Source organism: Opisthorchis viverrini (genome assembly GCF_000715545.1).
Source record: "Opisthorchis viverrini unplaced genomic scaffold opera_v5_132, whole genome shotgun sequence".
NCBI classification, from domain to species: domain Eukaryota; kingdom Metazoa; phylum Platyhelminthes; class Trematoda; order Opisthorchiida; family Opisthorchiidae; genus Opisthorchis; species Opisthorchis viverrini.
Window position 1 is genome coordinate 1,214,134 of NW_008751789.1, and position 20,205 is coordinate 1,234,338.

A 20,205-nucleotide genomic window follows, 5' to 3' on the forward strand; every position below is an offset into this window, starting at 1 on the left:
ACAGGATCGTACACCATTTATGGACATTTCTAAAGCAGTTTCCACCAATAACTTTTAACAAATGCTTCTTGTCTTTGCTGATACGCGTTACAGGTGGTAGGCGGTGAGCAAGATGTCAGAAAACTTAATGATCTCAGATAATCCTGATAAATTGTCGTTTGTTCCTCACGTTGCTTCCAATCTTACATGGTTTGTGGAGGGACTCAGCGTTCACGGGTGTGAAAGAATACTTCGTAGTGCTGGAAACCCATACAACCAACCTTTACTGATGCAAGCATATGTGGATTGTGAAGTACCACAAGAGATGCTTGCCTTATCTGCATTGTTTGCTACAGTCGGTGTGCAAGCGTATTACTTCAAGGTGAAATAGCGCAGGCGAATTATTAATTCACCGTACTGTGAACATGGTATACGCGGCAGGAGGCGTCCGAGGTCGTTCTTTGAGTATACTTGATGTAAGAAGAATGTCAATTTTTCGTAGAGGTTGCAGTCCGTCCGTCGAAATCGCGAGACTAAATATCAATCCGTTTCTTCCCATGTTGCTTTTCATTGCAGTCTACAGGTGCGAATTTACATCCCGTCAACTCCTTCATATCTGCTACAGCATAAACTGAAATAATCAAGCGACTTTTGTGCGAACTGAGATTATGAAGTTACGCAGCATTTGGGAGGTGGGTGAATCAGTCACTCCGACGCTTTTATCAACTTCCCGTTCACCAGAAAGAACCAATTTTCATCCACTTTCCGGCCGGACAGCATTACGTATACTTGAGAGGTCGTGCAGATGTGCGGGTGACTGTAAATTCTCTGGTAAAATTCATGGACTCTATTTGAAAACATCTTGAATAGTACCGAACATCCTAAATCACCTATATGGAGTAATAAGATGTGGGAGTAAGAAAGCTGGCTAAAATAATGGAGGCTACCGGTCGAGTTTGTCTGACTTACCCGTAATGTTTGGTTTCAACATCTTCATCCCATATAGGGGCGGAATCTCTCGATTTACTGAGAACGCGTAAAACTAAATCCTCTTCGTTGTTCAAAGCTAACCAGGGAGACTGCTAGTCGATGAGAACATCATGGATGCTGATGGAGACCGCTGTTTATTGGATCGCATTCAGTCAGAAGGTAAAATGCTCTCCAAAGGGTACTTGCGTCCCAAATCAAAATAGATGGTAAGTTCAGTCGATACAGTAAATGCACTAGTTGTAACCGGGACGGGGAAAATAACGAAAAACCTGATGACCTTAATGATGTTTCGCACATTCAACCTGAAGATTATCGTCATAATTTGTCTTACCTCACAATGCCTGGGGGTGCTTGAAACGAGGTCATTAGATCATAACGCTCGAACGTAAAAGACGTGAGCAGGACGGCAGACTAGTACGTAGTAGTAGATTCGAACACTGGTTATTATTGTAAGAGTCGTCTTGAAGTGTTTGACTTCATACCAGTACTTTTAGGTATGTGATGGACGCGAATGAACGTGACGTAGTAACAGAGATTGGCTTAAGCGTTATGCAGTCCCCGAATCTCGGGAAATGGGCAATTTATTTCCATGTACCGCAAATTTTCCGAGACCTGTTTATCGAAAAGTGTGATCCCAAAGAAAGAAAGCATTCCGAGTGTAATTTTTTCAAGTTCACTGACAAAATGAAAATTGTGCAAAAGACTGAGAAACAAAAGACGTTGTATCAGATGCTTAAGAAGAGATTTAAAAAATCACAGCCAAATTGTCTCAGATATGACATACTATTCAATGGCCTCGTCAGATGCACATAAGCGTCGCCAAACAATCACCGCACCACCCTCATCAGCAGAAGCAAGAACACTCTCGTCCCATGCAATCGCTACGTCTAACACAGGTGCCATATGACCTTGAAGCACCGTGACCAAGCCAGCGGGCAGAGCAGAGACACAGTGACTTCGGTGGCTACCATTATACAACACATCGAACACATAAACATTGGAGTCCTCACTTGCCGTAACGGCACAAGCACCGGAGCGGAACGAAACCAGGGGGGCAAAGCATGAGTGTAGCAGTCGAAGACTTCGGTTGGTATGTGAATCAGGCGGTTCATGGTATATCGGAAAACGACGCTTCATGCTCAGACTGCCCGTGCTTGAGGTCACCTGAAACAGAACCAAACCCAGTCGAGCAGCGTTTGCTAGAAGGTATGAATCGCCCGTTTCCCGAGAGAGCCAAGAATGGGCGGAAAGGCTTGTGATGCTTGGAAACTTGGAGCTTGAACGCTGAGAACCGGAAAGCCGTTGAACAAAATTAGAGCGCTTCAGTCGTCCGTTTCCCCGTGTCAAGTCTGCAGATGAAATATCCAAATTATCTTCATAAAGCCCGCTTGGACTGTTTAATGATGTAAGTGCGGTTGACGTCGAAGCTTGTAAGGCACGCAGATTGAGGCGATGCGTTCGAATCAAACGCCCGTTTTCTGGTTGACAAGAGTAAGCTTGAATTACACCACGATCAGTGCCGGCCCACAGACAAGTACCTGAAGCGGCTTCAAAGGTTAGTGCAGTCACACAACCCTGTCCCATGACAGCGAACGGAGTGAAGGTCGCGGCTGGAAGTTTGTGCGATTTGAACCCGATGAAATGAATCTGATCACGTCCCTTCTTGATTGTTTTCCCCGTCGATAGGTTAATTGTCTGCAAGGGTAGCATAAATAGACAGATCGAAGAAGTTAAAAAGGGCCTAATGGCCCTTGTCCAATTATGGACTTTGGATTTCCAGCGACATACTATATGCTAACTTAAAGAGATCACGTTTGTGGTTAATAAGGCTGATCGACATGATATAAGAACACAAAACTTGTGATCTTTCGATATCGTTATTTGAATTGTTTAAAGAAGCTAAGTATTGCTTGCTAATCGAGACAAGTCATATTTCCCCGTTCAGTCGTCTGCGCGACATCTCCGATTTAAGGTTGGTGTCCAGTGGGCGAGTTGAGCAGAGTACGCACAAGTGCGCGGTTGAAAACGTGAACTGAACAGGATAACTGTTTGAGTGGCCATGGTGTTTGTGTGCACTGAATTTTGGGGGTGCTACATTTACGCGCAGCTCATCCATGGCTAGGATGCCTGATGGAAAGGCCCACCAAGCGTGCTTATTTCCTCACCCGATTGGAGAACGTAGATCGGTGCCTGGCTGAATAGTAGTGCAAAAACGAACACATAGTGCCCTGACTGGTAAAGAGAAGTCGACCTGTCTAAGTCATACCGCACGAATTGTACTCGATTCAACGGCAGAAAACTTGTGATCGATAACGACTGGTTTTCACGTCAAGACAGTCGACCGGTCGCGTGACAAATTACTTTGCACATACTTGAAGAGCCACGACAACCTGTAAGGACAAACAAACAAACAGACTGTTTATGAGTAGTCCGGTTGCGTGATTAAGCCAATGGGTAGATGTCACAAACCGAATTCGCCGGCTGCATAACTGCGATCGATGGACATATGACTTTCCATAAAATGATGTGCAACCGGTGGCGGACAATAAGTCTAAATCCACAAGTTGGGTGTCACAGAGCGCGAGAAGCCTCTTGTGAATCCTCAGGAGTAGGACTCCAAGCTCATCCCTCGGTAATCAGGATAAATAGCCTAAGAATTCTGGAGTCGATAGACTGCTTAAATCGGCAGTTGATCAGAGCACTAAGCCATTATAGCCCAATGTGGCAACGCGGACCCCGGTGACTAACTGAAACCGGGTCTGGGAGAACGACATCACTAGCGTTGTTCACAAGGTTGCTGAAAACTTTGACAGGCTACAACCGGTTTGGCCCTTCTTGGGCTCATCAGGTGGGCACAGTCCCGGAGCTCCCGCCAACCTTGTGTTCCACTTTTACCGACCCAAGGTAAAGCCACCGGAGAATTGAACGGCAGAATAACGGCTGCTCCGAACCTTTTTCTACTAAAAGTGACGACTTGTTTCAACAAGCCGAATTATTCACTTATTTACCGTATAATGTTAAAACGCAGCTTGCATAGCGCGGCATCAAATATTGAGAGTGGCCTGCGCTTGATCCGAAGGATAAGTACATAATCAAGTCAAACCAGATCGTTCAGCAAGACAGCTTTCCGGGGCATACCAGCAATGTAACCAAAAGGCATCATGAAGGCTGAATCCGTTCTATTGAGCGATCGACGGACAGGACACGATACGGGCAGATAGTGAGTGGGATAGTAGTCGAATGGCTTGACGGCGCATAATAGAGCATAACAATAATCTCGACAAACACTCTTATTTGCACACCAATTTGGTTTTGACAAATGTGACATCCTTTCGGTGTCTAGCTGCAATGGCACCCGGAGGAAACATGTAGGCTGCACAAGCCTAGACAGGAGCAGTCGAAGTGCCGAGGTTCGGTTCGTTTCGAACCACAGACTATCCGGTCAATAAGTTTGCGTCCTAACCACTGAGCTATGTCGAGCTCAGCCTATATGACGCACTAGTTCATTCCACAAAGAAACAATCCGACCGGTGCTGTTGGTCCACGTTGTTGCTTTTTCGTTTCGAGGGCAATTAATTCCCTGTGACGTTTGATTCCAGCACGCCACGTAACTTGTTTTCACGTAGCTACGCGCAATATTACTTTTCTCCGGGGCTGGTAAATATTAGATTGCGGTACTCGTGCAAATCATAGCTGGTCTGCTGGTGGTTAACTGGTTCTCCCTCCGTGAAGAACAGAATAGGGATACTGCTGGGCTGTTTTACAGATGGACCAGTGATCTGTTGACATTGGCTGTACAATAGTACTTCACTTATCGTCCGGATTTACACTTCATGATTTGAAGCCCATTATTTCTTTACACCAATCGCTCTTTTTACTGGCTGTGGGATGTGTTCCAAGTATTTCGGACGAATATACGGGCGAAAGGTACGGAATTCTCTGTACTGTGGCTAGAATGATGACATGTAGCACAACGCGCAAGCAGCTGCTTGTGTTCACGACTTTCTAATAGACAGGGTGGATCACCACGTGCTCCTTTGTTAGCATAGTATTGTCTACTGTTTTACAGTTTAAAACAGCTAGAAACCTCCCTCAAAATAAATGGGTTGACACTAGTTTACTGTCAGGATATTGGCGTCTGTGCACAAAGGGGCATGAGCTGCCGAGGTACATCCGTGGTTATGAGACGAACTTGCTGATTGGAAGGTCCGTGGCTTGAACCCAAATACTGCTCCAGTATTTCAGCCTTCGTGCTTCCTTCGGGGGTATATAACTAGACACCGAAAGGTTGCTACAGCTGCCGGAATTTCTTCAATAACCCCCAAGTTGTTACTGCGCTGAGTTAGGCAACCCACTGACTACCAATACGCAGTACTAATAGAAATCTTCGAGATATCTCTCACGACGTAAATGGATGCAAACTTCATGGTGTAAACCTGCGAGATTTGGCGTCAGTTTCCAAAACCAAGGATGTATCAGAATGAAGCCAAAAACAAAATAGGATCGTAAATAAACTGAACCTTAATTTTCAACAGAATGGTGCAGCTGATTCTGTGTGGTTTGTAATGTATGGGCTTCCGAGTTTACACATCTGTTTTCGGCCTCATACTCAAAATACGCTCATGACTGTGGTGTCAAAATGGTGAATAAAGACCGGTACCTAAGACGCGTGCGATCGAAATGCATCCATACCGTTTCTAAGTGAGGAGTTTCTATGAAAGTTGGAGGACCATAGAGTGCAACAACCATGCACAAACTCTTCGCGAATGCATCATAAACAAACACATTCCATGAGAAATTAATTGGAATCCGTACTTCTTTAAGGGTTTTCTCAGTAACAGGAGCTAATGCATGTCTTCGATCCTATCTTATCCTATCTTTATTGAACCTGTATCGGCACAATTCAAAATCGGCTTGAGTTTGAATCTTGCTGGTCTAAATTTGGTCAACTCTTTGATCACGCCTTAACCACTGAGCTATCCGAAGCATTGCGAAAAGTGGAACAATCCTAGGAAGAAAGTAGACATACAAAAAGGTTTATGTTAGAGGAATGGTTTAAATATAATAAATCGTTCAGCTGTAGCACCCTTTCGGTGCCTAGCTGCCATGCCACCCGGAGGAAGCACGAGGGCTGAGATACTGCCAGGTCGCCCAAGCCTAGACAGGGGAAGTAGAGAGCCAGAGGTTGGGTTCGAACCACGGACCTTCCGGTCCGACAAGCTCGGCTCATTAAAACGAGAACTGTAGTGGCTATGTGTTTATTTCGTACTGTTTTTGACCTTTCTGCTATCGCACATAAACATACCGTTCAAAATGCCTACATATTCTATACAAGTGAGTACAAAAATATGATTCATAACACCATAAAATACCGAGCGGCTGTGTCGTACTTTTGATCACTGCACTAGAAGACAAACACTCGATTATTTATTTGACCGAAAAATCAAACATCACAATCTCCGCTCACCTGGATCGCTCCCCACGCACCACCAACTACCAGCAGATTGTAATTCTGAGGCTGGTAGGCGCAAACAAGCACGGGTCCAATAGCTACTGTCTGAGCACAGTAGACTCGTATTAATCTGCCACTGGCAGTGTCCCACAAACAAACGCTCCCGTCCAAAGCTGTGCTGACGAGCGTATCATTGGACAGCGACCAAGCCAGATCTGTGATTGAGGTGCCCCGTTGATGGCCGCCAGATAGCAAAAGAAGCACTCGTTTCGCCTGACTCGGAGGCCAGGTAGAGCAGATGGAAATTGTCCCGTCCATAGAAGCTATGGCCAGGCGGGTGTTGTCATTGTTGGCGAACCTTATACGATTCACGGCACCTTAGAAAATAAGATAAGGATTTAGACGAAGTTATGCGCTGTATAGAAAAAAAACGCCACTACGGAGATTCTCTGCGAAAAAGTATTTCGCAGTATCCAGTCTATCACAGTAGAGAGACATACAAACAAACATGGGTTTTAGGTTTTCCACCTTTAAAACGTTCTTTCAGCGGCCAAAAATCCACTTATCTCCTGAATCAGTCGATTCTGAAAACCGAAATCCAGCAGTCAAGGATGATGGAAAGACCCTACCCTTGATAAATGAAATAAACGGAGTCCGTGCATTCAATCTTGAAGCCTATGTGCCACATCCTTTGGCACATGAGGCTACCGACCCATAGTTTCCCATTCTCAACGTTTTATTCTACGTATGAGCCAATCGCAATATCTGGAACATCGTACCAACCGAGACAGAAGACGGCTGTTGCGCGACACAATAATACCATAGACAAGAGATCCAGCTGGTATTCCGCTGAGTTACTCGCTAACGCCACCTATATTTACAAATGAGTTTATCTCGCCAAGTGCATGTCTGGTGATCAAGCAGACCGCAAGGTTGACTATAATATCTGGTGATCAAGCAGACCGCAAGGTTGACGAGAACTCTAAAACCGCACCTAACTGATGGGATTCAACATGGGAGAAGCTGACTGTGGGATGTCTAAAGGTTTACAGCTAATTTGTAAGTAGCATACTCAGTCAACAAATCGACCTTACTTCTGGCTAGAGGGTTTTCGTGGACGACTAAGAGAAGTGCTGCTGCAGTCGAAAGTGCTTTTCTGAGCACCGGAAAATACTATCGGCAGTACTGACAACGGGGCGTTAAGTACATGGGAGAGGTTTCGTTTTTCGAGCGTAGGAAGAAACCGAAAAAACTTACATACATCCGTATAGCCAACATAAACAATGGCCAGCTGGTTAGAACAACTGTAGAAGGCACGTGGATGAAAGTATACTATTGTGATATCTATTGTCCGAGTGTCATTGACTAGCCCCGACGCGATGATTCGGATCATTCCAGTTGATGCAGTTTCTCCAGATGTGAAAGATATAGGGCTAGGACATTTTGAATCTAGCCGGAGTAAGCAAACAGTACTCTATGATGCCCTGACAGAGACGAAGTAGTTTTACAACTCGAGAATACGTTTATGTACCGTAAGGGTCTTCAAGTCTAGGCAGCTCAGATCCTCAGTAAATGTTTGCTCCTTCGACAGAATCCACTCGCTGTCAAGAGGCGGACCATTTGGATCTGGACAAACCACCGCGTTTTCGCATCTACATATTAAGGTGATATTATGCGGATTATTTTACTTATCTTGTTGAGGAACTTAATAATACAGCAGAAGTAAGGGTGTGCAAAAAGCGTTTAGCTCAAGGAGTGAACAAGCGGAATCAAATGGGGCTGGTGTTTGACACCGGGAAAATCATTTCCCGAGCTACAGATATAGCGCGAGTGGTGAAGTCACACATATTTGGAAAGGGGTCGTAGACTGTATGTGATGATTTTAACTATCGTTATTCAGACAGCGTCCTCTATTCACAGTATTTTGTGTTAAAAGGTGCTGCCCAGTATGGTGAGAGTACGCGTCTGAGAAACGAGGAAAATTGTGCTTTGTATCCCAGTCAAATACTCCCGGATGAACTGCTATCACTGAATTCTTAACCAGGCATACCTTCTGCCTCCTCGTGATTTTCGCCAACATGAAAGACACATAAGCTGACTGATGCCCCACCAATTCTGTCTATGGGAGCTGGCTAAGCCCTAATTTCAAGCCAACGATACATCAACACTGGTAGAACGGATGAGTGAGATTCTCTCAAAGTCCAACGACCATACTGGCGGTGCTGACCAGCTGTGACAACCCAGGAATGGGACGCACATCCTGCTGGCCCGGCGCCTTCGGTGACAAGGACTTAAATAAGGGTTCTCAAAACAGAAGGAAAACTGCTCAGCAGCTGCTAGAATGTTCGTAACTTACTTGACGTTGCCAGCTAAATTATCAGCATGTGCAACCTCGACGACTACCGACCAGATATCGGCTGCGTTTCAGAGACCCAATCATCTGACTCAGGCACACGCCAAATCCAGTTTACTGGATCAGACGCTTCATGCAAATAACCGATTGATAAATCTGATCTCCACAGTGTTCTGATTACAACAAGCAATGGGCTGCTGATGCCTAGGAATCTTGTGTGACCAAAAAAGACGCAGTAGCACTTTTCCGAGAGATTCGTGATAAATCTGGTCTCCACAGTGTTCAGATTACAACAAGCAATGGGCTGCTGGTGCCTAGGAACCTTGTGTGACCAAAAAAAAACGCAGTAGCACTTTTCCGAGAGATTCGTGTGCGACTAAGATAGTCGCACACTGAGGAGCTATGTATTCCGGGACAGGCTATGTGATCCACACACTCTCACTACGACGAACATTAGAATTTCGGGCCATATTCTCACAGGCTATTATGGCATGATTTGTTGACCTCACAGCTGCATCTTAGTCGATCAACTATGAATCAATGTGAGCAATCTTTCTAGCTGACGGTGTTCCCATGAAGCTTGCTAATCACACTGGGGACTATTGGTCATCATCCGGATGTAGAAGGGGCCAAGTTCGACACCATATCTGTCTATTGTCTGATACTCTTCAACCTCAATATTGATTGACTACTTGGAGAGGTGTTGGAGAGATACTTTGGTGCCCGATAAGCCTAGAATCTGAATAACCGACTTCGGGGATTGAAGAAATTTCAACGCGCGTCGAGTAATCCAACTCACTGCTCATCATTCCTAGGATGCACAGATCAAGCTTTCAACCTGCATGGGCGTACCTACCAAACTTATCAACATGAGGGGTGAAACAAGCGACTCAACGAGCGGGCAAAAGAAGAAACTTAACAGTGTATGCTGGTACGCCTTAATGCTACTGAGCACCGTTATACTAAGAAGGAACGAGGTGAGCTTACACATGAAAAATCGTGTCTTCAAAGCAACCACCCGTCCAGTCTTGATATATGCTTGCGAAAAATGGCCTATAGGAGCAGAGAATGTTAGTGTATACGACGTAAAATGATAGACCAGTGATGATATACGGAAACTCTATCATGGGCTACAACGCCCATCTCAGCTGATCCAACGGTGTCTACAGTCGCTTTGGGATCAGTTGCGCAGGAACTATGCTGCAATGGTCTAATAAACGTCGGCCCCTGTACCTTGCTTCAAGAGGCGGTCAATAAAGTAAGTTTTGGTGCTAACGGACCAACTGCAAGTCCATATGTGCTGAAAAACTAATAAGCATGCATCGTCTTGTGGTTCGGCCAACAGTGGCTGGTCAGCCGCATTTAGACATGGTATGGTGCCACTGTTCTTCAAACATACAGTTCATGTCACCCAATAATGTACTGACTAGCTGCTTGATTAGGAACCTTTCATGCGGTGGGCGAGCACAGCTTGTGAGATCTTTTCGTCTTCTGAGCAGACTACTTATAGCATGTGGGTAGTGAGGAGAACGCTAAACGACTATAGCGAAACGATTATAGCACTTAACGGTTTTTCAGCATGGACTGACCTCTCTAGCAGGATGAGATTACGGTTGAATCCCTCAAATCATCTCACTATCTACAAGCTAATACTATAAGCGAGTTTTCAATGAATAATACAATACAACGGAGAGCACCAAGACAAAGAACAACGTCGACTAAACATACCAGTGTGGTGATCAAAAACATGTTCAATCCCAGAGAAAGCGTATCCTTCAGCCAATGTCTCCTTAGCTCGGCTGGTGGTATGACCCACACTGTGGCACGATTCATCATCTGTAAACTTGTTCTAAAACAAGAGAAGAGAATATCATCTAATGGCGGGATGCGTTTGGGATGATATCAATCTGAAAAGCTAACCACCGAAAACAGCCATCGCGACCATGCTGACTAGTGCCACTTGTTTCAGTCATCCCAAGCGCTTCACTAACTAGGAAATTTCCACCAGTTCTTTAATTATCCGTGAAAGATTCAAAACAGTAGAGATTTGTCGTAGGACACCGGATCTAGCGATGAAATCGCAATTCCTTGGAGCGAAAAGTCGAGTGCTGAGAAAGCTATTGACCCAAATCTTGAATGAAGAGTGTGGAATTAACGTACAGGCACCTACAAGTAACTGGAAGAGCACCGTGCAGTTCGAATTCGACGAAGCGAAACAACGTTGATCACACTGTGTGGAAACCGAAGTAGCATTCTTGATTATCCACTCAATAGGAAAGTCAAGCTAACTGTTAAGGATTAACAAAATTTTGCAAAGAACCTCAGGAAACATGAACCACATGTTTAGCCTAAACAACCATGCAACCTGGAAGAAATAAAAATAAGGACAAACGACAAACGGAGTCCCAACAAAAACAGTCCAGTGCCATAACTAGAGGTGTAAAGGATTCATGATTGAGGATGAGTCCCTTACTGATTAATTGACCTTAGAGTTAGGGGAAAACGGTCATAAGGGTCAACCGCATAACTCAGAAAACATCCTTACTGAGTAATAGACATGGCGACCACCTGTAATAAAGATAATTGCTCAGCTTAGTTCTCGGCCTAAACCTTCCCGTCAAAACAACCACCAAGGGTTCACAACGTGTAGTAAAGCCCAAAGCCAGGTCAAAAACACTTTTACAGCGCGTCGTATATGGAGCGACAATATTCTGGAAATTCCGACGCTTTCTAGATGCGCCACTGGCAGCCGGCAAGCGGCGGATAATGGATCATTTTTGGCTGTTGGGTCCAATAAGAGCCAATAAGGGCCAATGAGAGCTTGCCTTGATACTGGACCAGCAAGCGGCCCGATCGTCTGGCCGATCGCGTGTGGGATAGGCTTCTTGGATGTAGCAGCGCCTAATTGTGAGCGATAAAGCGGTATCGGTGCGGAATTCCGCGTAACATCACCTTTGAGGATGGGATGGACGAGTCATTTGTGGACAACGTTCACTCAATTTTCCACTGATTGTTGACACTTCCCACCATTGTCACAGGCTACAATTTGTAAATTACTTTTCCTTACGAAATATTCCTTTTCTATGGTAAACTTATCTACCAAGAGTACACCAAGATTTTACGAAACTGGAACGTTCGTCGCCTGTCACGATTATGAGATTTTGTGTTAAGCCTGAATAATCTGAGTCACGTCCCCATCGGGACAGCAACATTTCAAGGTAATGATTTCCTCATGCTTTATGTACACCAGTAAGTTTTTAGCTCTGAGAGAGCAATCTTCTCACGCCGTCACACACGAAACTGTGTGAATCTTAGTACACAGTGTACTATGCGGTACACTATGCTCAGAGCACCCCATCGGCCACGTGCAACCTAGTGTACGAGACATCAGATGGAGCAGTACTCCCAAAACAGCACTTTCGGTGCTTCAGACTTTTTCTACAAAAGATACCCCCTGTAGAGCAAGAAACTGGGCGGGAAATTTTTCCTCATACGCTGATAATTCACGCTGTTGGGTTCGCAAGACCATTCCAGATTTCATTTTGAGAAAGCCGGGAAACGGTCGTCACCAGCCCTTTATTACAAGTGCTTTGCGTCGATTTCTGGAACACCAACAGCAGATGTGAGTCATATGAATGGCCCTTAGGATCAATAACGATAGCACAAGCGAAGAGGTGGTGGCATTCTTAGCTTGAGAAACTATTGAAAATAGGCTCACGATGCAAAGTCATGCTTATGCTGGTGTCAACATAATGCCAACCTTAGAAAAGGGCCTTTCTCCACTGAACAGTGGTTTGCCTTCTAGAACAGTCACAAAAGCTTGCCATGATGTTGTCGCAGGATACTGTAGCTTACCATCAGTGGTTATAAGACAAAATTAAAGCTCAGGGGGCCCAGCCTGCCTAATGAGCCCAAGGAAAGTATCAAGAAGCTCAAATTCCTGAAAGTAGCCACTGAATGCCCGAAATCTGCTGAGACCCTCAGCTTCACTAGATGCTGACCAGACAGACAACGCCCCTCAATATGCGTCACAGCCTTGTATAAAAAGCCTGACAGTGTGAGACAGCGTTGGACCAAGTTCAGACAGTGTCCCTCCAATAAAATAGCGTGAGGCCATTTTATTTTCGCACTCATGCTCTCGCACTCGTTTGTTCGGAATAAAGCTGTTGTGCTCCCTTCGGTGAGTTTTTTTCCGGCAATAGGCACTGCAGCGGGGTCGGCAGTCAGATACAACAGAAAGTGAGACCGGTAGTGAGCTATCCAAAGGTTTCATCAACCTTGTGAGGAGCAGTGAAAAACGCACCTTGCTTCGAAAACCAAACAACCTGATGAGACAGTTCTATGAAACAAACCAAAACGCTTGAACGAAAAGATGCAACCCAGCTCAAACGCTGGAATAAGGTTGTTACAAAAGACCGGAAGATTTTGACTGCCAAGTGGTCATACGGTATATCCGTAACCAAACTGTAGTAAAATATAATACTATTTCGAAAGAGCAGTCACTTGACTCCGCTATCACCCAAATCGTTGAATTGGAGCAAGGAATACGTTTATGCAGACATTTTTACCCACCGATAGATAATCAGGCAAGTGCGATAGTTAGAAAATTTTTCCGAGACCCCTGTATCGTGAACTTCTTCTTTTGAGGGAATAGATTGCCTCTTAGCGGTGCGTGAAAAAGTGACGCAGGTTGAGGTTAGGCCACTGTGAAACATACTTGGCTATTTACTAGAATAGAGTGCTCCCCTCCAGAACACAACCTGTTTCAAAGAGGCAACGTCTGAACGATAGTCCTGTTAAGTTGATGTCTGAAAACAGTGGCTAATGACTCTTAACTATTGATTACAAATTAATCACTGAGATAGAAGACAGAAAGTAAAACAATCTGAAAAGTTATAGTGATTTCTTGGCGATTCGGTATTCACTTCATTCCCTGAGGTATGAACATGCGGGTAGAATGACGAAAAGCCCCTAGCTTCGGTAGCTGAGCTCAACTGACGCTATACATCGGCATGCAGGCCAACCAAATACAAGGAAATGTCAACTTTTACCTCAGCTACAAAATACCATTGTACCACGGCGAAAACTTACATATTGAGATCCTGAGAATGATTCTGGTTTTGGGCTCCCAGCAACACTTTTCGACTGTTCAACGCTGTGTGTATTAGAGGAGAATTGTAAGGAAGGAGCATGTCCATACAGTGAAATCAGAAGCTGTTCACGAAAGCATTTGTATAAATCACGTTTAGGCGCATTGGTATCAACCTCGTGCGAGGCGTGTGTGACTTGTGAAGAACGCGTTTGCTCCTTGGACAACTGGTGTCGTCTGCGCAGATACAGCGTCCGTTGCATGTTTGAATCACCGCACATGGAAGGACGTAAGTGTCCGAATCGCGTATCCAAGGCTAGAATTTGCTGCCACACATCCGAAGTTCCATGAAGGTCTGGAACGGATTCTGAACGCAAACCAGCCAGCTGCTGCTCCATCTAAACCACAACTTTAGTGGCAGGAAATCGTGAGCTTAGCCCATCACTTATGGAGGAATATACTTGTGGCACTGAAGTGGAAAATGAATAGGGTGATAAACAGCATTCTTTGCAGCTGCTAGAGCAATATCGGACGCAAGTTATCTCACATCCGAGTGGAACAGCCAAAATAGAAAGCGCGTTTGTAATCACTATCAGCTCGCTAATATAATCTCAAAGGTCTGGAACATCTTTAATCGATTGAAATGGTTGATGATAAACACCTAGTAAAAGTTCAACTTCGAGTTCTGCAGTAACAGAACAGCGAGGTCAAAACATGTCAATGCCAACGCGCAATGACTCAGCGCCCTCAAGTAGCGCTCCGGAAACGTCTAATTTGAGCAAGCATGGCATGATTAACCCCGACAGACTGAAACGTTATGAAATAGTGAACGAACACGTGAGTAGTGCCATCTACGAGGCACAGCCACGAATGTCACACAACGTCAAGCTTCGCCAGGTCGTTACAAATAAATCAACAGAATCCTTCATAGACTACTGTGAAGGGTAGCAACCACTAAAGGAGTTAAGAAATTTTGGAACCGAGGGATTTTTCAAACTCCTAGAAGCTTTCGAAACCGAAGTTACTAGGACAGCAGCATCAGTGAGTTACAGGTTATCACCAAAAGCAGAAATTTGTTAGACAGCTAATGTTGCTCCCCGAGCTGTTACTAGGGCTCATTTTCAAGGAACAGTATTTGCTTCGCCATTCCAAGTCCCTTGATTGGGAAAACCATTTTTACTTACCAAACAAACGAGATCATACACGATCCTCTAGCATCTTCGAAAATTCACCCTAACATTTCTCTCCCATCCATTCTAATCTGTTCCTCACACAGGCCTCAACTTTGGAATTCTCAAGTGTCTCGCCACTGTTAATTAAGTCGGCTATTGTTTGCAGTCCTTCGATATGCAGTGGTTCCAGAGGCGACAGCTTTGTTCACCCAGGATAAGGGGAATAAATAAACAGGAACCACGCGTTGGGAGGGATGGCCTAATCAGTTCACTGAAGTCTAATGGTTCTGTTTGTCCGATGTGGTAGGAATGGAGATCTACGCAGTGAAGGCGACAGCTTTGATCCAGGACTGTCATTAGCTGCGTAACACAGTCATATCTGTCCAGGTCAGTGGTTCACCTCGTCCCACGGTGAAGACGGCATTTACCAACGCGACTGAGTCGACTGGTAAGTCCTTCCGTGCTTCGCTGTCAGGTCATGGACTGATCACATCCGGGTCTTCTCCATCTGAAACAGGGCTGTAGGGGGGCAGATAGTCCTCTGCCATACGAAGTACGCGGCCTAACCAGAGTAACCTGTGGAGCGTGACAAGTTGATGTATCTAGGGGAATTGAAACATCCGGAGAACTATCAGACGTAGTGCAGCATAACCGATATGGTTTCCACCAGACTCATGTAATGCTTCTGAGGCACCTATGGTCAAACATACAAAGCCTTCGCGGGTCTTGCACACGCAACGTGAACGACTCTGACTCATAAGGTAGAACAAATCAGAGCGTGGTATTGTATACTCTACCCTTGACAGTCAAACTGATGTCACGTCAGCGTCACGAATGTTGAAGATTGGCTGGGACTTAGGAAGCTGCCAGGATAGACAAACTTATCCACCATATCGATCGGTCCACCTGCAAGCATGAAGTTTGGGTTCAATCCCACCCAATATTGCAGCAGCATATTATAATTTATGGGTGCGAAGTGCATACCGAGCTGTGCAGCGGAGTTATTTAGTTTAGTTAAAGTAGTTTGCACTTCTGGGGGGCTTGATCCGAACGTTAAATGCACTAAATGCCCGTGTGCGAATGCCCGATAGTATTTCGATCCCCGAGATGTTATAGATGGACTTTGAAAACTGAAGCAGCATATCAATTATGAAGCTGAAGAGGAAGGGCGATAGAGGATACCATTACCTGACATCACTTGATGTGGTGAACTCAAGAGAGAATTTACCGCAGACACGTACGCGTCCAAGAGGAGGCATGTAAAGCCTTTGTACGATGCAATAATCTAGGACGGACATCCGTCACTACTGCGGTTTCCGATGACCAACGGAGCCAGAAGCAGATATGAAGTCGAGGAAGACCATCGTCATTGTTCATCAAAAACGTGGCGCAGTTGCATAACTCGTCGCGAACGGAAAATATGGCCTATGCACCCCGGCGAGAGGGGAGCCCAGTTTGATTGTCGAGATGACGGATCAACCTGCACAGGCTAATGCCTGAGAACATGTTGGAAGCTATAGTCGTTAAGCTGATGCCCCAGTGCTTTTGCATTCTGTTTGAATGTCGTAATCACCGTTGAGGCGCTTGATTTTGTAGCAGGATCATTACGCTAGCCACCCTTATTGAAGAGTGCAAGGTACAAACCGTCTGGTCCGTGTGCTTTATTGCACTGAAGCAGTGGAAATGCATGCCGGAGTTTCATCGTTGATGGCGGAATGATGTTAACGTTCCGTTGGGATTCAATCAGTACTTCCAGAGGATGTTGACGGAGGTCAGCTGCACCGTCCTTCAGAGTTATACACCTATCCTCCAAGACAAATTTCTGTGACGGGATTGAGGTCCGATTTTTTACTCACACCCACGGTCCTTGACCAGTTAGTCGGATGATCTGGAACAAGGTGCGAGTGTCCCTGTCGCAAAATCCTCCGTTTCCCGGGGTTTGAGATCCACCGGCGCTCTATCAATCCTTGGGCTCCTCGGCGATTAGGAAATGTGCACATGCCATCACAGTCGTCCAGGCTTCAAGCAGAGCTGCTGACTGTGTTCACTGTGGTGTGCGGCCTTCCCCAGGCAGACGGTTTCAATAGCTGTGAGCATGGCGTCTTCCACCTTTCTCCAGTCGTCGTCCGACTCACCACTGTGCGCATCGAGTTCTGGGCTGGTGTATATTCGCTCTGTTTTTTCAAACTTTTCACGGTTCATTGCTAAATCGCTTTTTTTTCGTTTTAGTTCTCAGTGCCAGTTTTGAATAAATAGAGCCCAGTTTCCTAGTCCTGAGTCTTTTCCATTCTTATTAGGATTGACGCTGCGTCGGTTTGGCTCCCTTGGTAACAAGTCATCTGGCAGCTTCATACCCTGGTGGCGGTTCTCGAAACCCTAATTCATAAGCACCACAAACAAAAACCCGTTTTCTCACCGCCTTGTTACGAATTCGTTGACGCCATCCAACGCCACCGACGCTACTGAGACATCTGCGGTCAAAAACTTGAAGACTTTTGCAGGGACCCTCAACCATACAAACAACACAGTCCCTACTGCGGCCTGGTACATGGGACCCTCAAGACCCAATGATATACCTGTTTGACGCCATAAGTAACACAAATTAGCCTCTAGGAGTCGCGCACTGACTTCATCAGATACACTCCCATCAGAGCTAATATAACTACCGAGGTATGTAAAATCCTCAACAACCTCCAATGGTTCTCCTTGAACTTCAGGTCTTGAAACTTTTAAGGTGCTACGTGCATGCCGAAAGGTGGTATGACGGTGGTCAGTTTATTCAACAGAGCTTGTGCTGCGCCTTTAGCTTTACAGATGATAGACAAGGTTTTCATCAGCAACAATTTGAACACCGGGGTTTTGAAGGACTTTTAGTGCTCACCTCATTTGTTCATCAATGACGAAGTTGAACAAGGACGGAGAGAGTGAACAACATTGTCGAACATCACTCTTTGTAGAGAAGCTTTTAGAGAGCTCGCCATACAGTCTCACACCACTGGCAGCCGGCAAGTGGCGGATGCTGGATCATTTTTGGTTGTTGGGCCCGGACTTTCAGCCGATAAGAGCTTGCCTTGATACTGGACCAGCAAGCGGCCCGATCGTCTGGCCGATCGCGTGTGGGATAGGCTTCTTGGATGTAGCAGCGCCTAATTGTGAGCGATAAAGCGGTATCGGTGCGGAATTCCGCGTAACATCACCTTTGAGGATGGGATGGACGAGTCATTTGTGGACAACGTTCACTCAATTTTCCACTGATTGTTGACACTTCCCACCATTGTCACAGGCTACAATTTGTAAATTACTTTTCCTTACGAAATATTCCTTTTCTATGGTAAACTTATCTACCAAGAGTACACCAAGATTTTACGAAACTGGAACGTTCGTCGCCTGTCACGATTATGAGATTTTGTGTTAAGCCTGAATAATCTGAGTCACGTCCCCATCGGGACAGCAACATTTCAAGGTAATGATTTCCTCATGCTTTATGTACACCAGTAAGTTTTTAGCTCTGAGAGAGCAATTTGCTCACCTCATTAGTTCATCAATGACGAAGTTGAACAAGGATGGAGAGAGTGGACAACAGTGTCGAACATCACTCTTTGTAGAGAAGCTTTTAGAGAGCTCACCATACAGTCTCACACCCAAAAGTATGTGAATACAGAGACCGGACTATGTTCACAAACTTCTGGGACACGAGGTTTTGAGCAAGTGTAGTTAACAGCACCAATCCATCGACAGAATCGAACACACCGTTGAAGCCAAGGATGTGGGGGTGATTGTGGATCGTTTGTACATACGTCGTTGCTCTAACACCTGGCGGAGTGTGAAGATGTGGGCGATGCGGCCCCTAATCCGTCGAAATCTTCCTTGATGCTCACGGATCGAAGATTCGCTAACCGCCTTAAGAAACCCAGGAGCCAGTTACGCCAGAGACCTTGTTGCAATTGGAGTCAAAATAACACCTCTGTAATTAATATATTCACTGCGAGCACCGTTTTTGAAGATGGGCACTATTATCGACCCATACGTTATCTGGTACGGTCCCTCTCCCGTGATTGTGGTTTGTACATACGTCGTTGCTCTAACACCTGGCGGAGTGTGAAGATGTGGGCGATGCGGCCCCTAATCCGTCGAAATCTTCCTTGATGCTCACGGATCGAAGATTCGCTAACCGCCTTAAGAAACCCAGGAGCCAGTTACGCCAGAGACCTTGTTGCAATTGGAGTCAAAATAACACCTCTGTAATTAATATATTCACTGCGAGCACCGTTTTTGAAGATGGGCACTATTATCGACCCATACGTTATCTGGTACGGTCCCTCTCCCGGATAGACCCAAGTAGGCTAGACAGGCACTTGCGAAATAAATAACCACCATCCTTTAACAGAGCGTGTGGAAGGTCGTCGGGGCCAAAAAAGCACGATGGTTCTAGAGGAGAGATATACGCTCCGACACTTATGAAGCTCAGGGGAAGGAGTTCCATTCGTATAGTCCGCCTTATAGTCCGGCAGTCCGGATTGTGAGTGGCAGGTGGACAACTGAATTGTTGTTTGAAGTATTCTGCCCGTCACGAAGAGACTGACGCTCCGACATGAAGCTCAGGGGAAGGAGTTCCATTCGTATAGTCCGCCTTATAGTCCGGCAGTCCGGATTGTGAGTGGCAGGTGGACAGACAAATTGTTGTTTGAAGTATTCTGCCCGTCACGAAGAGACTGGACCTTATCGTGGTGTGGCGGTTTGTGTACCTCGGCGACCCACTGAGCTATACTGAGTGTCCGCGCGACACTCACAGAGTCTCCCATAACAGGTTGGTCAATGGTTAGAGGTCTGACGAACAGTTTCCTGGTCCTCCATGTTGGGGGTTGGAACATGTATGGCGACTTGTTCCGTAGAAAAGGTAATGCATTTGCATTTCCCCGCCAAACACCGCTGCCTTGCGGTTAGGCCAAAGGCTTTGGTTGAGGACCCTAATCATCCTCCTGGCTAGGTGTGGGCGCCCTGACAGTATCCCAGCCCTCGTACAACCATGACCTACACAACTAACAATATTCTCATGCCACATCGGCCGTCGCGTGGTGCCATCAGCCGGGTCGCCTTACTTGCTGCATACAGCAGGGCGGGTAAGCGAAAACAGGCTACTGCTGACGCCTCCCTTCTTTCTCCTTCACAT

At 45.7% G+C, this 20,205-nt stretch overlaps 2 protein-coding genes across 2 annotated transcripts in view; one reads left to right on the forward strand and one right to left on the reverse strand.

Annotated features, from left to right (window-relative positions):
* The window catches only part of T265_06434 (hypothetical protein), a gene marked incomplete at both ends in the record, with an annotated part of 7,240 nt that extends 1,024 nt beyond the window's left edge, over positions 1-6,216 (forward strand). Inside the window, one exon of the mRNA XM_009171692.1 lies at positions 6,047-6,216. Within this exon, the coding sequence (XP_009169956.1) occupies positions 6,047-6,216 (170 nt within the window). The remainder of the gene's footprint in view (positions 1-6,046) is intronic.
* T265_06435 (hypothetical protein) overlaps positions 1-14,402 on the reverse strand; it is a gene marked incomplete at both ends in the record, with an annotated part of 21,148 nt that extends 6,746 nt beyond the window's left edge. The window contains 5 exons of the mRNA XM_009171693.1: positions 1,647-1,672; positions 1,754-2,664; positions 6,437-6,798; positions 10,503-10,623; positions 13,866-14,402. Coding sequence (XP_009169957.1) covers positions 1,647-1,672; positions 1,754-2,664; positions 6,437-6,798; positions 10,503-10,623; positions 13,866-14,261 — 1,816 coding nt within the window. The remainder of the gene's footprint in view (positions 1-1,646; positions 1,673-1,753; positions 2,665-6,436; positions 6,799-10,502; positions 10,624-13,865) is intronic.
* Between the last annotated feature and the right edge of the window lie 5,803 nt (positions 14,403-20,205).